Below are 17832 nucleotides of genomic sequence, written 5' to 3'. Positions count from 1 at the left end.
CAATTTATAAGGTTATCTTTTTAAAAATATATATTTTTTATAAAAAAAAAATATAGAAAAAACAGAAGAAAAAAAATCCAATTTATAAGGATATTTTTTTATTTATTCCAAATTTTTATATTTTTATTTTTATTTAAATATATATTAAAATGAAATTTAAAAAAAAAAAAAGGAAAAAAAAATTATAAGAATATTGACTGAGGTTTGAAAAGTTAAATCACCCGAAATTATTGACGTGGACTACTAAATATGCCAAGGTATTCTAGTTTCTTTTATTTGATTCTCTTTATTTATTTGTTTATTTTATGTAGTCTTTGTTACTGTGTACATTAATTATTCTCATATATTATAAAAATCTAACAAGTGTTTTTGTTTACTTTGTGAAGAATGTGATTGCTCCAAAAGAATTGAGAGAAACACTACGATCCCCTTCATATAATGTCAAGCAATTGAAGCTAATAATAGATCATCCAGGTGAAATATATGAAATCACAGAACTTGTGGATGCCTTATTGTGGATTTTCCCTCTTCTAGAGACTCTCTTTATAGAGTGGATGGAGGATGGATATGAATACATATTTAACGATATATCTTTCAAGGTATTGCATATATTTTATTTCTTTAATATGCTTGTTATTGCTATCATGACGTGCTCATATTTTTTAATTATGTTTCAACAACTTTTTACTTTTTGCCTAAAGCAGATTAATTCCCTTTTTAACTCTTGAGTTTTTTTTTTTTTTTTTGTATGTTGGAAGAAACATAAATTAGGATGATGTTTGAACGTTTCTATAATGTTACTAAATTAATTCATGCTTGAGTTTCAGTTCTCCTATGAAAACCGTGTTCGTAAAGGGGAGAATCCCAATTGTTGCAAATTTCTTCCAGTTTCGTGTTGGCGACATTGTTTAAAGACCATCAAGATTGAAGAGCCAAGGGCATCGGCATATATGAAAGACTTAGAGAAATATTTTATTAAGAATGTAGAAATATTAAGGAACATCCAATTTTCTAAAAGACCTGTATTGCCTGAACAAGACGAAGATGAGGACCATGAGGTGCTGGAGCTGTAGAGGATTTGCAAATGAAAAGATTATGGAAAAGTATCTTTTAGCGATTTACCATTCTTTGATAGTATCTCTCACAGATTGTGACTTTTGAATTGACTTATAGAGTGTTTTGACTCTATTTTGTTGATGTTTATTTTTTTCTTTAAATAAATCTTGTAGAAGACATAATGTTTTGTAAGATTTATCCATCCATTCACCAACTATCCCTCTCATAATTTTTCAGTGGAAGTAATTAAAAAGAGACCGGTCCTTAATTCATGATCTTGCACTATCAGCTTCACTCCCCCAAGACTATTATTTCATTTGTCGTTGGTGCTGATGTAGCTATTGAGTATATGTGTGAGTGTAAAAAGAATAGAATCTCACATATGCAATTTACAAAAAAATGTGAGTGGTTAATATAGTATTGTTGAATCCAAACCCATGAACTTAAGCTTAAGCTTTTATATATATACACGGTATTAATTGCCCCTTTAAAATTGAACTTTTAGTTCCATCCTTGAAGGTGATTTGGTTTGGCCGGTTTGGCAATCTTACGAACACCACCATAAATTATTATTGTTATTGTTATTATTGTTATTATTTAGTCCGTTTTATATAAAATAAAAGTTTTTTTTAAATAAATAAAATAAAGTGTTGGGGCCCATGCACTACTCTATTAGAATCCATTTTTTTCTAAGCTAATGTTAGTTCCCTTTATGCATGTGGGTGTCACTCACAAGTCACAAGTAGGGCAATAGGGTCTCTGAAGTTGCAAAAAGACGTGGTCAAATAGGTGGGCGGCACACAATTGATTAATAATTTAATAGTATTAAAAAAGTTAAAGTGAAAAGGAAAGATATTTTCCCATACAACGTGGTCTCATCATAACAAAATCATCTTTTTATTTATTTATTTATTTTTATTTTTATTTTTATGAGTTTTATAACCTTGAAGTGGTGGATGATGATACTATACGAGTGATAGTCAAGTTATTATAGTTTTTACTATAAATTTGGTATTAGTTAACGTGGCATTTACTTCAGTTATTAAATAATTAAATTTATTTATTAAATTTTGTTATTTAATTTGAAAAAAATTTCACAAAACCTTTTTGAATTTTCATGTATTTTGAAACTATCACTCTGAAATTCAAAAACTCTCGATTTAAAGTATCGAACTTTAAATTTTTTGCAATGTCCTCAATTCGTTAGGATATTCCGTTAAATATTTTTCAAAATTCTCATAATTCTATTTTTTTTTAATAAACAAATAAGATAAAAAAAAAATTACAAAGATTTAGAGCTATGTATTTTTTCTAGTTCCATTAAATCCTGACCAACGCCCTAATTAATCTTTGCAATTCAAAGTTTAATACCTAATTAATTGAGAGTTTTTGAACTTTAAAGGGTTAATTTCAAAACGCATGAAAGTTCATGATGGTTTTATGAAGTTTCCCTAATTTTTTAATTATATTGTGTCAAGTGACACTTATGTGTACTACTATTATATAAGTTTATAAGGAAGTTTTAATAAAAATTATAGTAAATTAAATATTTTCGTAATTAGTAATATATTGTGAGCAGGCCGAGACCAGAGAGTTAGTAACTTCTGTGTGCTGATCCATTAACTTGGCCCAAATGAGTGAGTGAGCTATTGTTTAGTGTGAACCCAGCTCATGTAATTGGGCTTTTCTGCAAGACCATTTTGTCGGACAATTTAACCGCAACAAAAGTAACACGTTTTTCCAAACCATTTTAGATTGTCTTTTATGGACATGTAACAAAAATCTAGCTCAAACCATTATAGTCTTAGCAAATTTGTGGAGCATTGTAGATAAAAAAAATAAAAAATAAAAAAATGCATAGATAAATTAATTAAAAAAAAAATCAATATGATTCGCTTCTCTTTGAGAATAGTGAAAGTGTAAAAAAAATAAAATTTTAAATAAAATATTGAAAGTGAAATGTAGGAGTGGGATTAGAATGAGTAATTTTAAGTGGTCTATTTGTGTTTTATTTGTGTCAGACTAAGAATAATGTGGCTATTAAAATTACAATTGAGCTTGTAATTGATCATTATTGAATTTTGATTAAATAGTGATTTTAATATCAACATCATTCTTAGTAAAACATAAGTAAAATACAAATAGGTCACTTAAAATTATTCGAATTCAAACTAGTGACCTCTACTTTATTAGGCATGATCCTAATTACTTCACGGAGACCCCACCTTTTGGCACATTAGTTGTAAAGCTACAGTATCTTTTCTTTTTTCCTTTTTGGCTGCTAATGTAGACATTTCCTCTTTTCTTTTTTGGATCATCAATATTAAATTAACACATTAAGATTTGAATAGTCTAATTTATTTAATTATTAAAATGAGGTGAGTGTTGACATTTTGGTGAACTCTCCCTCTCTCAGATGCAGGGCCGCCTGCATGGTGGCATTGTCTGTAGTTTTAGCAGATGAAGAGGCCCATTAGTATTTATTCAATCAAGGTCTCTGAAATGTACCTGTGGAATACATAAATGTGGGTAGATGAAGTGTCCATCTCACCTTCTTTCTCATTAAAAGCCTCTTACCTTCTTTATCATTTTATTATCATCATTTCCCCTTCCCCTCATATTTATAGCCTTTTTGGTCTGATTTTCAAAAAACAAAAACAAAAACCACCCCTTTTTGCTTTTCTCATGCATTCATATTATTAAAATATGATGAGTTTTTGGGGTTGAATATAAAATAGGAGTAACTATTACATATATATATATATATATATATATATAGAATATAACTTCATTTCCATATCAAAAGCTCTTTGACTGTCCTTTCTTCGTTTCTTTAACAATCTAAAGGCATGGATAATCATGCTTATTGATGATTCTCTCTCTCTTTCTCTCTTGTACTTCATTTTCATTAATGAAACTTCTAAAATTCCAAATATTTGGTTTGTTCAAATACAAAGCTTCTTCCTTTTCAGCAGGGAGACACAGTAAGGTACTGGTTTGCAGGTTAAGTTGCTTTAGCTGTTTATTCTCTCCATCTCCCATAAGAAGCAGAGAAGCAGCACTCTGTTTCTCTTAAGAACACAAGTTTGTCTTTTATATATCTATATTTTGCATGAATGTTGTAAAAAAACAAAGATCTGGGTCGAAAACGCTCAATTTCATCAGAAGAACTGAGACATTTCTAATTCAGTTTTATTTTCTCAGCCTTTTTCCTTCTCCAGAGCTTCTTTTTAGGAAAAATAAATAAATAAAAAGCTTTCAAAAGCTCCTTTGCTGGAGCCTGGAGACACCCACTTCGTCATTCCTGCGTGAGAGATCTCAGTATCTCCAGCTTTCAAACCTTTTTCATTCTTTATCGTTTTCTTCTTTTTCTTTTTTTCTTTTTTAGTTTGTAATTTATTTATTTTTTCTCTGTGTTTTATTTTGCAGAATATTGAGCTTTAATCAGAACCGTCTGATAAGAGATTCCTGATTCATCTTCCTCTTGGATTAAGAGCTGCCCAACTTTCTCTTCAGGTAACTCTCTCTCTTCCTCTCTCTTTCTCTCTCTCTCGGAAAAATTAATTGCTCTTTCTCTGCTGTCTGACTTTTTCCTGAGACATTCTGTCTCTTGCTGTTCTCTGTTATGATAGTCCCGAACCTGGATTTTGATTTGAGCTTTAAAAACAATCACCTACCACTGAGGCTGCATTGCCAATTTGTGCAACTCACTCTCTCTGCCGTACACGTGGCAAATGATCACGATTAAATCTTCTTCATTCAAAAAACCCAAGTTCCCATGTTGTACGGGAATCTAAGTATGACAATCATGTGCAATGTCATAGATTCATTATTCATAGTACAGTTTTTGCATTTCAATTCTCGGATTGACTACAATGCCCTTCTCCTCCCTTCAATTAGAATATGTGTTCGATGGGCATTGCTGTCAACTCGAGCTTTTTCTTTGCGGGCGTCACTTTTGTTGCTAGCTCTTTCTCCTCTCCTTGCATGCTTGTGTTTGTTGTCCACCCTAGCAAGCAACCTGCAGAGCCCCATAAAAGGAAATTCACATCACATGTTGTAGGTTAGATCAAGACATTCCTGTTAATATGGATACGTGAAATCCGGGGTACTTTTACCCATCCTTGACCAAATGTCAAAAATATCCCCCATTTCATTGGGCCCCATTTTAGGGTGGAAATATTTGACCCCAAGTATTTTTCTTAAAAAAAATGTTGATGGTTTGTCTTTGTCGGATCTAAATTTTGCAATTCGTACAATAAATATGAAAGAGTCTTTAAGAAAACACTTGTCGAACAGGTAACGGCTACTCGTGATCTATTTGACAAGTTGACAAGTGAGTTTTATAAAAACCTGTTAACTTTTTTAGCAATTTGGTCAGCAAAATTAGGGAGAATATGAGTCGTTTGTCCTATGTGGATTAGCTAGGGACCCCTAGAATCCCCAAACGAATGTTAGGCCAAGAAGCATTGTTGTGTAGGTGGTTGGTGGCGGTCTCGATGAGTTTAACCTCGGCCCTTGTGCCCTGTTTGGTCAGGTGGAGTCAGGCCTCAGAATTTAAACTTCTATTAAAATAATGTTTTTTTTTTTTGGTTTTTTTTTTGTTTATTGGGTATGAAAACATATTGAATTTTGAACACAAAGAAAAGGTGTGACACAGTAATCATACCAGTAGCTGATTTGTCTAAGAGTAATGCTCTTTAGCCTCTTTTCTAAGCTTGTAAAAATTCATCACAAAAGGTGGGAAAATGGTGGAGATGAGTGTATATATATATATATATATATATATATATAAACAAAAATGTTCTGGAATATAATAAGGGGGGGTATTATTTAGGTTGGTGAAGGGTAGAGAAGGAAAGTAGTGGGGACAGGGATTGCTTGCGCAAATCTAGCTAATCTGGGCTTCTTCTGAGGGAAGAAAGGTGAAAGGTTTAGAGAGGCAAAAGCAAAGCAATGAGATATTCAAACCGTACGCCCATTCCTTCATTTCTTGCCACATTTACTTTGGCTTGGCCTCATTATGTTTAGACAGTCAGTCACAGCGTGGGGGCAGAAGACACGCGCTCAATCAAGGCAAGCCCTCATGTCCTCACCTTCTTACAACACACTCTATCTAAACATTTACACAAAACTTTTTTTTTTTTTTTCTTCTATGAAAGTACAGAGGAACCCATCAAAGGGGGTGCTTTTCAATCCCCCCTATTTCACTGTTTTTTTCTTTTTCTTTTTCCTTTTTTCTGAATTTAATTCATGTTTATTTTGACCCATATGCATCCACCTACATTGTTGTTTTTTGTGTTTTGTTTAAGAAAAAACCCACCTTTGTTTTTTTTTTTTTTTTTTTAAATCTCAGTCTGTCTCTCTGCACTTGTGATGCTAGGCTTCTGGTGGAGGAGTAGCAGCAGCAGGAGGGGTGAAGCATGGGGAGGGCTGTGGCTGTCACTACATGGAAGAATGAATCATGGTTTATCTTTTTCATGAGAATGTTTGTGAAGCAAATAGGACTTACTCTTCTGCTCTTCCTCCTCCTCTTCTGCTTTTTTCCCTTTTGATGGTGGTGGTGGTGGTGGTGGTGGTGATATTGGCGGGACGGCTCAATCTCTTAATTTTATGATACAGTTTTTTTTTTTTTTTTTCTTCACTTACTCTTTTTCATGATGATGATCTTTTTCACAATGAAAGATTATGCCAAAAAAAAAAAGGGGTTAATTCTAATGACACTAACTTGCTCCTTTGGTTTTGCATTTGTGCCTTACTGCTTGTTGAAGAAAACTAGATTATTCCTTGAGGAAGCAAAGAAAGAAATGGAGCAGTAAATAGGAGTTGGTGAGTAAATCTGCAAAGCCTTGGGAGTTATCAAACACTGTTTTATCATCAACATTTCCAGATTCTGTCAGTCTTTGCTTCTTCTGTCTCTTTTATGATATAGTTTTGTTTTCTCTTGGGAGATGTGGGGTTTGATAGATAGCCCATTTCGAATCCAGTAATCCACCAGGAAATTTCATTTCGTTTATGTATACCCATTTGAAGAAAAATATTATACAAGTGTTGATCTTATCCTTGGGATTTCCTTTTCATTCATATAATTTTGCTGTCAATTTTTTATTTTATTTTTTTGTTTTGCTGCTTTGTCATGTTCGTTTAGATCTATTTGTTTTTGGGAGTTGAGGTGACATTGCAGGAAACATAGGGTCCAGTGGGAACAGTGTTAACACAAACTCTAGGGGCCCTAATAATAATTTTTTTTTTTTTTTTGCGCAAATATAGAGAGAACATTATGGATAGCAGTGAGGAAGAAAACAGAAGGAAAGACAAAGAAAGTTGAGGCATGAGTGACGGAAGGAAAGGCCTCATAGTCCATGGAAATGTCCTATCAATTTTGTGCACTGCAATGGGGGGCTCTTTCCTGCTGCTTTTGGTTTTTGTGTGCATGTGAAAGCATTGGCTTTGTTTATTAGCTTTATTTAGGTTATCTTATGTCTTTTGTGGGACCTTCAAATAATTGTGATTTCGAGGAAAGTGGTGGGGAGGCGGTTGGATTGGGAGAAAACAAGGATGGAATGGATCGATCATTTGTGATAGCTAGGAATTTTAATTCATTGATTTCATTTCCCAGTTCCCACCTTTTCCTCCTTGGATTCGCAACTTTCTTCTTCTTCTTTTTTCTTTCTTGTTGTTTTTCCTGGTCAAGGATTGTGGCTTCACAATTGAACTCAAAACTCATATTTGGATTCTATATATATTTCAAAAATCAATGTGGATATGAATGTCTTTTCATATCCACATTGATTCTGAATTGTTTTTTCACATAACTGAATCTTAAACTTGCATGGGAATTTGTGCTAAAAACAAAATATCTAAGTATATTTGCAATGTGATGAATGATGATCCTCTTAATTCACTGTTTCAGTTTGATATTTTGCTCCATAGATTGATTTGGAGAATGCCCACTTTATAGGTAACAAAATTGTATGGTATATAGTTCATAAGCATTTACATAGAATATATATATATTGTTTTATTCCTTCGAATTCTCCTGTTATATCTTTTACTTTGACTCGTTAGAGTCACTTGCCAACCAAAAATTAGTATTTAACATATTAGTTAAATATATTAAATTATAATTATACCCTTAATTAAATATATGGGACTTACATGTCCTAATAAGTTTTTGGGCTGACCAATTACTCATCCCGGCAAGCGGGTCTCATATGGATTTTCTTACAATTACTTTCGAAATTGCTATCGATTTCAATCCACTCCCTTGAGGACTTATGGCTGTCCGGGATGGAGGTCATGCCTTTGCACTCACTCGACCGTCTTGTGGCTGGCCTCCACGATCCACCACACACGAAGGTTGTAGAGGCAAGCTTCCCGAATAGGTTGTGGAGGCTCTGCGACTCACCCGTTGCCTTCGCAATCTGTCTTCATGTTTTGTGTTTAGATTGTTTGATAATGTTTATATTTGAGAAGAAAAAAGTGTAATCAATCAGTTTCAGGCTATGTCTTCATAATTTTCCAAATCTTTTCCATTTTTCTTGTGTTTTTCCCTCTTGTTCAGCAAATTTGGAGCACAAATCTTTTATGTAACGAAAGCCATATTTCATTTTCATGAAAAGAAATGAACCATCACTAACTGGTGATACTTGCATGTTCCTGCACCAGCTATAAACATTTGCCATTTAAGGTAAAAACCAATGTAGCCTCTATCTTGTTCAATTGTAATTCTCGAAATTGCACATGTTTAGCCACTGATATACAAAGTAGCTAGGGCTACCAAAAACATGAAAAAGGGAAGAAAAATCAGGTCAAACAAGGAGATAAAAACAAGGGAAAAGAAATAATGAAAGGAGAAGAAAACATCTGATATAAAGAAAAAGTGTCTTTAGCTTGTTGGAAAGCCAAACATTGCAAACAAGCCATGTTTCCATAATAGTGTAGGCTTCTACACATGGCATGTACCAGTGTCTGCTGCAGAGGCCAATAATGGAAAAACGAAAATTACATCCACTCCCACACTTGCAATCACAGATGAGTGAAATGAAATCTTAAGCTGATATTCTTCTGCATCAGAAAAGAACAAGTCTTTAGGGTCCCATTGGGGATTTAGATGCATTGAACCTTTTAATTTTCTTTTTCGTTCTGCAGAATTGCATGCATCTCTCTCTCTCTCTGAATAGGGAGAGTAGAAGCTAAACTCCAGCAGGATTAGAGTGCCTCAACATCATTGATGTTGCAGTAAGTGTTCAATGTGTGGTCAAATGTTAAATCATCACTGTTGGGCCTATGCGACAGCAAGCCCACATAGTCAAAATGTCGATCCACTAACCCAAGTTGACCCAATAGTTAAAACAAATGATTCCCTGTCACACCACACCACATCCACACCACTTGACTATTTTTGTGCCACCTAGGCCATGTTTATAACCAACCCACGTGCCCTAAACTTTTAATTATAAGGCGTCCTATAATGTAAATAAACCACCCTAGAAATGATGGCCATGCAAGAACTGACAGGGTGCAGTTGAGGCCAAATTATTATAAAAGGCAACCCACAATCAGGTAAAAACTACTTTTGTTCTCTTCACAAAATTCTGTAATGATTTTATTTTAAACTCCTCTTTAAACACTTTACAAACTTAGGTATCAGAGTCATCTCCGCCGGTCAGCACCGGGAAGCTCCTTTGCTTATTTTTTTCCTCTTTCGCAAGTGATTTTAATTGATATTCGATAATGTTCGAATTTAAAACCTTTATTCTGATTCTATGTTAAGTTCAATAACTATAAATTTATCTCTCAACCCACGTCTTAGGAAGAAAGGCTTTTATAACCAGCCAACTTACATTTTCTGTTTGGTTAAGAAATCATCACCAGAAATTGACTCCTTGTAGTCATGGTTGCCAATGAGGCTTCCTCTTGCAACTTTTTGCCAGTTGCCCCCACACCCTCAAATGATGGCCATGACTTTGTGACATTGACTTGTCTAGCATGTTTCTATTTTCCTTTTGGATTTCATAACTGAAAGCATGCCCATTTGGGAATCTAATCTGTTCGTGGAAAAATAATTCAATTCTTCCATAATACTCTTTCTTATTCCTTTTGTTTTTTTCTTTTCAAAACAAAAATATTATTGAACACCTAAAATATAAAACACTCAAAACTATTTTTATCTTTATATCACATCATAACATGTTTTTAAATAAGAAACAAAAAACATTAACAAACGAGTGAGTTGCTTACTGGCAGTGCTATGAAAGAGGATAAATAATTTTTTTAAACAAAACCAACTTGTTACAAGAACCCACGACTAGCAAAACTTAACCAAAAATATAGAATGAAATTTGAACAATATTTTTGTGTACAAACTTCCAAAGATATAAGCTATAAAATCTTAGCGTCCTTATAGATACTGGAGCTACAATATGTAGTTGAATATGGAATTAATTTCGTTCCCTCTGAAAAATAGATGGATGGTGATAAGTAATGAAAGTTGTGGAAAACCTTCAACAGTGAATATATCGGCAAGAAGCGTTTTTTTTTATATATAATCTTTTTTGATTGCTATGTTAGTTCACGTGACACTTATTATTTTTATAAAACGTAGACTGCCATGTGACTTTGTAAAGAAAGTTGTAATAAAAGTTGTAACACCTCAAAACAATATAGTTGGCAACATCTCACTTGTTAATTTGTCAGATATAGCTTTAGAGTTCCTTAAGAAATGTAGAGGATCTTAATACTTTTAAGTCTCTAAATTTAGAGTACCTATTATCTCTTTTATATATATAATCATTTTCTTCATTTCTTCATTGTGATTATTATGATTTTCACGACGTGTTGTTAGATTGAACGGTATAGAGTTCAAGAATAAATGTAATTCAAATTGCCGTATCTTCAAACTAGAAGATCAAACACAAAAACAAAACAAAAATAAGATTTCAGCATCTCCCAAAGATATGAGAAGTTCAAGCCATGGACCCCAATCATAGAAAAAATATATATATCATGTCGTTTGGATCTTTATCTTCGTTAGAAAGTTAAAGATGTAGATTTAGATTTGGTGTAAAATTTCTAAAACTGATGATTTAAAATGTCAAAGGGTTTCGAATTTGAGTGTTGCTAAGAATAATACAGTTTTTACTATAAATTTCTTATAAACTGACCTGACGGTTTACTTTAAACTTACCTCCTCAACCACTAAATACTCATTATTGGCCACATATAGAAGGAAACATTCACTTCAAGAGCTCTTTAAGTTATATCAGAGGGCTTCAAATAAAGCAACATGTAATGACCTGGGTGCAAGCTTTCGCCACCAGTTCAGCTGAATTTAACCATTATAAAATTTTAATCAATTAGATAATTGGCCATACCTACCAACAACATCCAATTGCTTGTCTACCAAGAGGCGATAAAACTAGGTTCCAAGTACTGCTTTAATGAAGCATGTCTACAAACCTCAGTGAAAAATAAAGCAGAAATATGGTGGAGCAAAGCAAAACTATGAACAATTGTACAGCAAATGCCGGCTGCATAAATGGAGTTTAATAAAAAGAAGATATGGGAAGTTTCAACTTTGACTCAAAACAAAGACTACCGCCAGAGAAGATAGGGTGGACAGTCAGCGGAAGCAATAGTGACTATATTCAGTTACTCGGTGGCTATTGAAAGGACAAGAAGAAAGATACACTAAATATGAAAACCTATCGGCAATAAGACTGACCAGGGAAGAAGAAATGAAATGCTCAGGAATCATAAGCACCAGCAACACAGCAGAAGCCTGAAGGCTATATAACTCAAGGAGGAAAAGAAATATTATAATACCCAAATTTGTAGAATAACAAGTCTCAGGAAAAACTACCGAGGGCTATTGGCTCATAGGATTATGCCACTATTGAGTGGAAACTATCTGAGAATCTAACTAATACAAAAACAAAAAGTTAAGTCAGTCAGATCACAAGACACTGCACCATTAGGTAACCAAAATGACGAAATCAGTAGACCAATGCGGTGCATGTAAAGCGAAGTATTAAAGAAAGCTATCACTTCAATTTCTCGTAGTGCATCACAAAGTAGCAGAAGAGTAGCCATAAGAGAATATAACAAAGGTGGCAAATAGAACAACTTAAGGTACAAAAGAACAAGAGCAATTGGCAATTTGTTCTAGGGCTTCTGAGCTGGTTGACTTAAGTAAAACATGGCAAAAGTGGCAGAAAGAGAGAAGCCTGAAACTCATGTAAAACAAAGACAATAATACTCCTCAATCATAACAACCGAGTCATACATAACACAACATTTTTTGAACGTATAATTGATTTACCACCAGATTAAGAAAAGAACCCAGATTTCTTCCATGCCAGCCACAACTACGGCCAACACCTCTGTCATGTTCTGCTAGATCAAAAACTTTTAGAAAAAGAACATCTGCACCCAATCTTGGACAATTGACATAGACATTACGAATAGTATTACCGAACTACATATGAAAATAACTCCTGCACCTATCCAGAATTGTTCACGAGGCTTCAGCCTCCACTCACAGTTTATTGGCGGAGAAAATGGAAAAAAAATTATTGAAAATACTCGTACAATTACAATGGATAACAACTGAGCAGTAATCAACCACGATTATAGATCATAAACTGAATTATGGACTTGCGAAGCACTTGACAATAACTCAGCAGCGCACCCAATTCTCACAGAAACAGTAATCCTCTAGAGATGAATCATTCTATATAAATAAAGTATCACAAATAATCAGCAAACATAATTGGTACAAAAAACTATGTTCGGGTAATCAATCACCTGAACTCATTGCTTGACATTCTCCAAGTACCACTTGTAGGTATCAACAAGCCCATCCCTGAGCGGAATCTTGGGGGTCCAACCCAACCCAGCAAGCTTCGAGCTATCCATGAGCTTCCGAGGAGTCCCATCGGGCTTGGAAGAGTCCCAGACAAGCTCTCCCTGAAACCCCACCACCTCCTTCACCATCTCAGCCAATTCCCTAATGGTCACCTCCTTCCCACTCCCCACATTCACATGCCCCAACCCACTGTATCCCTCCATCAAAAACGCCACCGCATCGGCCAAATCGTCGACATGTAAGAACTCCCTGAGCGGACTCCCAGTCCCCCACACCACCACCTCCTTCGCATTCTTCACCTTCGCCTCGTGAAACCTCCGCATCAGCGCCGGCAAAACGTGCGAGTTCTCGGGGTGGAAATTGTCATACGGGCCGTATAAGTTCGTGGGCATACCCGAAATCGCGTCGAAACCGAATTGGATTCTATAGGCTTCGCACATCTTGATCCCGGCGATCTTGGCCACGGCGTACCATTCGTTGGTGGGCTCTAGGGGACCGGTGAGGAGAGCGTCCTCCGGGATGGGTTGGGGGGCGAATTTGGGGTAGATGCAGGAGGAGCCGAGGAAGAGGAGCTTGTGGACGCCGTGGCGGTGAGCGGAGTCGATGACGTTGGTCTGGATCTGGAGGTTGACGACGATGAAGTCTGCCGGATAGGTGCTGTTGGCGTGGATGCCGCCGACCTTGGCCGCGGCGAGGATCACGAACCGGGGCTTTTCGGCGGCGAAGAAGGCGTCCACGTCGCTCTGGCGGGTCAGGTCAAGCTCGGCGTGGGTGCGCAGGACGAGGTTGGTGAAGCCCAGGTGGCGGAGCTTGCGCACGATGGCCGAGCCGACCAGGCCCCGGTGGCCAGCGACGAAGATCTTCGCCGACTTGTCGTCGGAGAAGGACGATCCTGTTGTGAGAGAGAGAGAACAAAAACAAGGTTAGGGTTTTGGAGATCCGGGAAGATAGGCAGGCATTGTTTGGAGGGTGAGAAAATGCGGGAAAACAAAATGAAGAATTTGACATCTTTTTACATTGTATCAGTTGCCAAATACAAATAGAGAGAGAGAGAGGGAGAGAGTACCGTTGGAGGAATCTCCCATGCTGGGGATCGAGCTTGTGCTGAGACCAGTGAATTCCTTCGACTTCACCCGCCAACGCTTCGGTTGAGACAATGTATTGGGTTGGGTTCAGCAAGTTTGGGCTTCTAACCTATCTTCCGATCTACTCCCACCGACAATGTTTCCTCTTGTCTGGTTTCAAATCTGGGTCCAAATATTTTAACTTAATTTAATAAATGGATATGTGTTTACAATTCATACACTTAAAAAATGCATCTAAAATTCTATTAAAAATACATATGTGAATCTCAGTTTAATAAATTGAATTGATAAAAACTCGTTCAACCCAATTTAGAAAAAAAAATTGACTGTTCTTCTGCCTTTGTGTTGCACCCATTGTGACTTATATCATTTTCCTCAACCTAATGTGTATTTTACTACCGCTTTGGCTTTGCTAATAACTCTTTTACGTTCTACTTTCCCTAAAAAAAATAACTCTTTTAGTACGGTATCTTTCCGCCGACAACGGGAATTGAAACCGGAAGAAGAGGGAAACATGGAATGCAACCAGAAAATGAGCACAAAAATTTGCACTTTTATTAACTTTTTAGCTTCTCTTGAGTAAGATGTTGGGATAGTAATGTACATTCTCAAGATCATGCAAATTTAGGGCATGATTGCCTAGCGAATGTGTTACTATCCTAAGTGGCAACCCACTCTTTTTTTTTTTTTTTTTTTTGACATGTCCACATAAAGAAAGGGAGGAGAAAGATTCGAACTAGTGACCTCCGCTTCATGAGGCGTGATCCACAGTCGATTGAGCTACCCATTGGAAACAACATCCCACTTTTTATGTATGACACATTGACATTAATATCATAACATATTAGTACACTTTTGAATTCATTGTTCACAGCGACTTACTCTATCTTATAGATTATCCCCGTGATTCGAACCTGATAACATGGTGTCAGACTTTTATACCAAATAATACTTAGGATGGACCAAATTTGAACCTAAGAAGAGTAGCAATATGCTAAGGATGTTCGTTGTGGTAGGGTTCCCAAGAGGACAAACGAAATGGGACTTTCCTCATATTTGGACAACTTGTTAAGAATGTTAGATTTCACATGTAAAGAAACTTCGTTTGTCAATTCCACTTACATACATAAAATGTATGACACCCCTTTACTTCAACCCAACTTACACCAATAATTAGGGCTGAGCTGGACAGAGTGGACAGCCCTAACTTCAAGAACGTGGATCTCAAGCCCACAAGGCCCATACAGCTGTTCTTCATTGCCCATCTGATTTACTTGCCTATCATTTGAACAATGAGGCCCATACCGCTGTTGATTGCCTATCTGCCATTCCTTTTGGTTTTAGGCCCAGGCCCAATTTTTTTTTTTTTTTTTTTTTAATTTTCATTAAACATCAGTTTTAAAAGCCCTGTAAAAACATTAGTGTGAGAATGTAAAAAAGTATGGGTAATATTACTCTTTTTCTTTTTTCTTTTTCATTTTTAAGTTTTACCCTCTCCAAACCCAAAATGTTGATTCCTTGAGTGTGTATACAAGTTGGAGCCCAAACCTGATGCAGCCAGGCCATAGGGTCCAGGCCCAAGCTAGAAGAATACCAAAAGTCTCAATGCTTTTTGTGCATGTTAGGGAGATTGATGTTTCAGGAATTTTTCTTTATTTTAGTGAGCCTATAACATAACATATTGAGACATCAAGCAATCTAAAAGCTTAAACCAATAAGTTTGGGCCAAACAACGTTATATTAATCACTCACTTCATATATATTTTCAATGTAAAACAAACTCAAATACATATACTCAACAATGCTGAGAAAACAAATACAATGAGAGTGATGAAAGGGAAAACCCTAGTCCCTATCTAGCTAGCAGCCGCTTAAATAAGTATGTAAAAAGCAAAAAGAACGTCAATATCAGCTTTAAGCAAAGAGATTTGAAATGTGAGGCTAAAGATAGAGGTAAAATGCATGGCTGGAGATAAAAGCAAATTCTCTGGCAAATTAAGAGAACCTTAAGCAGAACGAACCTTTTTCTTTTTTCTTTTTTCCTTTTTCTTTTCACTTCGCTTTCTCTTTCTTTTTTCCCCCTCCTCTATTAAAGAGAAACCCTTTTGTCTCTACGTAAAGAAAAGCCCCTGGCCCTCACTCCCTCTCATATTACCTTCCCATCAATCAATCAATCAATCATTAATCCAAGAGATTTACCACCCCTCTTGATTTTGTCATCGTGGTTTGTCGCAATCATAGTGCCGTCATCCTACGCCATGCATGCAATCTCTTCAAATTATTGGGGGCGGGCCAACGAATAGGGTATGTGCATGCTGCCATCTCACCAGCCCTATCACGGGCATTTATTTTATGAAAAATGTTAGAAGTGAATAAATTTTGTTATATTTAGTTCATTTTTTTTATATAATTAAATATTAAATTTATAGATTTATATAAATTTTACATAAATTAATGATAGGCTTTACAAATTTAATAGTTGATTGTAAAAAAATATAGGTCAAATATAAAAAATTTATTGACTTCTAACATTTATCTTCTTTAATTACTACTACATGTACAAATACGCACTTCACTAATCACTAGTCAAAGTTTTATTTTTAATAATAATAATAATAACAACACAGCCCACTTGAATAGCCTGGATTCGAGGTAGATAAGGAGCCACGTAAAGTCTTTTTTTGAATTAACTTCAATGTAGGATTTGTTTGGCAAATGACGAGAAGATTTCTGGTGCACTGTTCATACATGGGTTGACGAGATGTATTAAGTATGAAGGCTTGACGAGACAGTATGCAAGAAAAAAATGAATGTCAATTTTAAAAAATAGAGCAAGTGAAATTTTTATATTGTCCTTACGTTTTGCCAACTAAAATAAACACCCAACTATTTTGTCATTCTACCGCAACCCTGCAAACAAAAATTGCTAAAATTTGACGAAAAACAATGCCGTGGAGCGTTTGACAACATTCATTGCCGATCAACGCCATAAAATTTTAGGGTTGTTCATGTCATACCCTTTCTAGAGTTGTCCTTTCTTACACAATGGGTTTTTTTTTTTTTTTGAGGGGCATCTCAACTCTTGCCTTGTAATGGACACATGAATGGACGGTTGTCACATAGGTGCGCAGCAACGGGGTAACTAGCTGACGGGCGTGTAGCTGTAGAGTAGCCACCTAATGGGCATGAATCATAAAAAAAGAAAATGAAGCACTCAGTCAGCCAGTGTGACATCAGATTGCCTAATCAATACTTAGATTATTGATCATGAAATTAGATCGATATTTGATATACTTTTCTACGTGAGAAAGACTTTCATTTTAATTCAATTTCAATGAAAGTTGAAATGTTAGGCGGCTCCAAACCCTAGTATTAGTTTGGATTTGGTTCCGTTGACCAACTACTATACTATAAGTTTTTGCATTGCACATTTCGTATTAAGTTGTTGCCATTGCCAATTTCTTGGAAGCTTCATAAAAGGGTGTATTATTATTATTATAATTTTCAACAGCAGCTCCAATGTACCAAACCCATTTTACTTTATTCAAAGCATGGCAAGAGAGAGAGAAAGTCACGAGAAAGCAACTACGCAGCAGCTTCATCGATCACATGGAAGGAAACGAAGGCATTTTCAAAGTAAGCATGAGGAGGGCAGGAATCTTTCAAAGCTGACCAACAAACCACCCATAAATATGGTTTTATGCTTTGTGTTGTCTTGTCTTGTGTTGTGCAGCTCATTTGTCTTTGTCTTTTTATACAAACACACTCATTTTACCTCCTTACTCCATCAACACTTCGATTGACCAAACTACAAAAGACAAC

At 35.6% G+C, this 17832-nt stretch overlaps 1 protein-coding gene and 1 long non-coding RNA gene across 4 annotated transcripts; one reads left to right on the top strand and one right to left on the bottom strand.

The window, feature by feature from the left end:
* Window positions 1-3866: 3866 nt before the first annotated feature.
* On the top strand, window positions 3867-7128 carry LOC132184596 (uncharacterized). 2 transcript variants are annotated; one of them, XR_009440573.1, is made up of 3 exons: window positions 3867-4045; window positions 4486-4572; window positions 6440-7128. It is a non-coding gene; the product is annotated as an uncharacterized LOC132184596 (long non-coding RNA). The 2 variants fall into 2 exon arrangements; XR_009440574.1 differs by having other exon boundaries at window positions 3867-4059.
* A 5168-nt stretch (window positions 7129-12296) lies between these two features.
* LOC132184167 (putative GDP-L-fucose synthase 2) lies at window positions 12297-14195 on the bottom strand. 2 transcript variants are annotated; one of them, XM_059597684.1, is made up of 3 exons: window positions 13992-14195; window positions 12865-13817; window positions 12297-12790 (listed from the first exon to the last, which is right to left on the bottom strand). In XM_059597684.1, the coding sequence occupies exons 1-2, from the start codon at window positions 14008-14010 to the stop codon at window positions 12871-12873; spliced, it is 966 nt and encodes a 321-aa protein (XP_059453667.1). In that variant the 5' UTR covers window positions 14011-14195; the 3' UTR covers window positions 12297-12790; window positions 12865-12870. The 2 variants fall into 2 exon arrangements, with proteins under 2 accessions (XP_059453667.1, XP_059453666.1); XM_059597683.1 differs by having other exon boundaries at window positions 12297-13817; window positions 13992-14193.
* Window positions 14196-17832: the final 3637 nt, after the last annotated feature.

The sequence above is a fragment of the Corylus avellana genome, chromosome ca6 (assembly GCF_901000735.1).
Source record: "Corylus avellana chromosome ca6, CavTom2PMs-1.0".
In the NCBI taxonomy this organism is placed as follows: domain Eukaryota; kingdom Viridiplantae; phylum Streptophyta; class Magnoliopsida; order Fagales; family Betulaceae; genus Corylus; species Corylus avellana.
The sequence above is the reverse complement of the archived record's forward strand: the minus strand, read 5'-3'. Positions and strand labels throughout refer to the sequence as shown.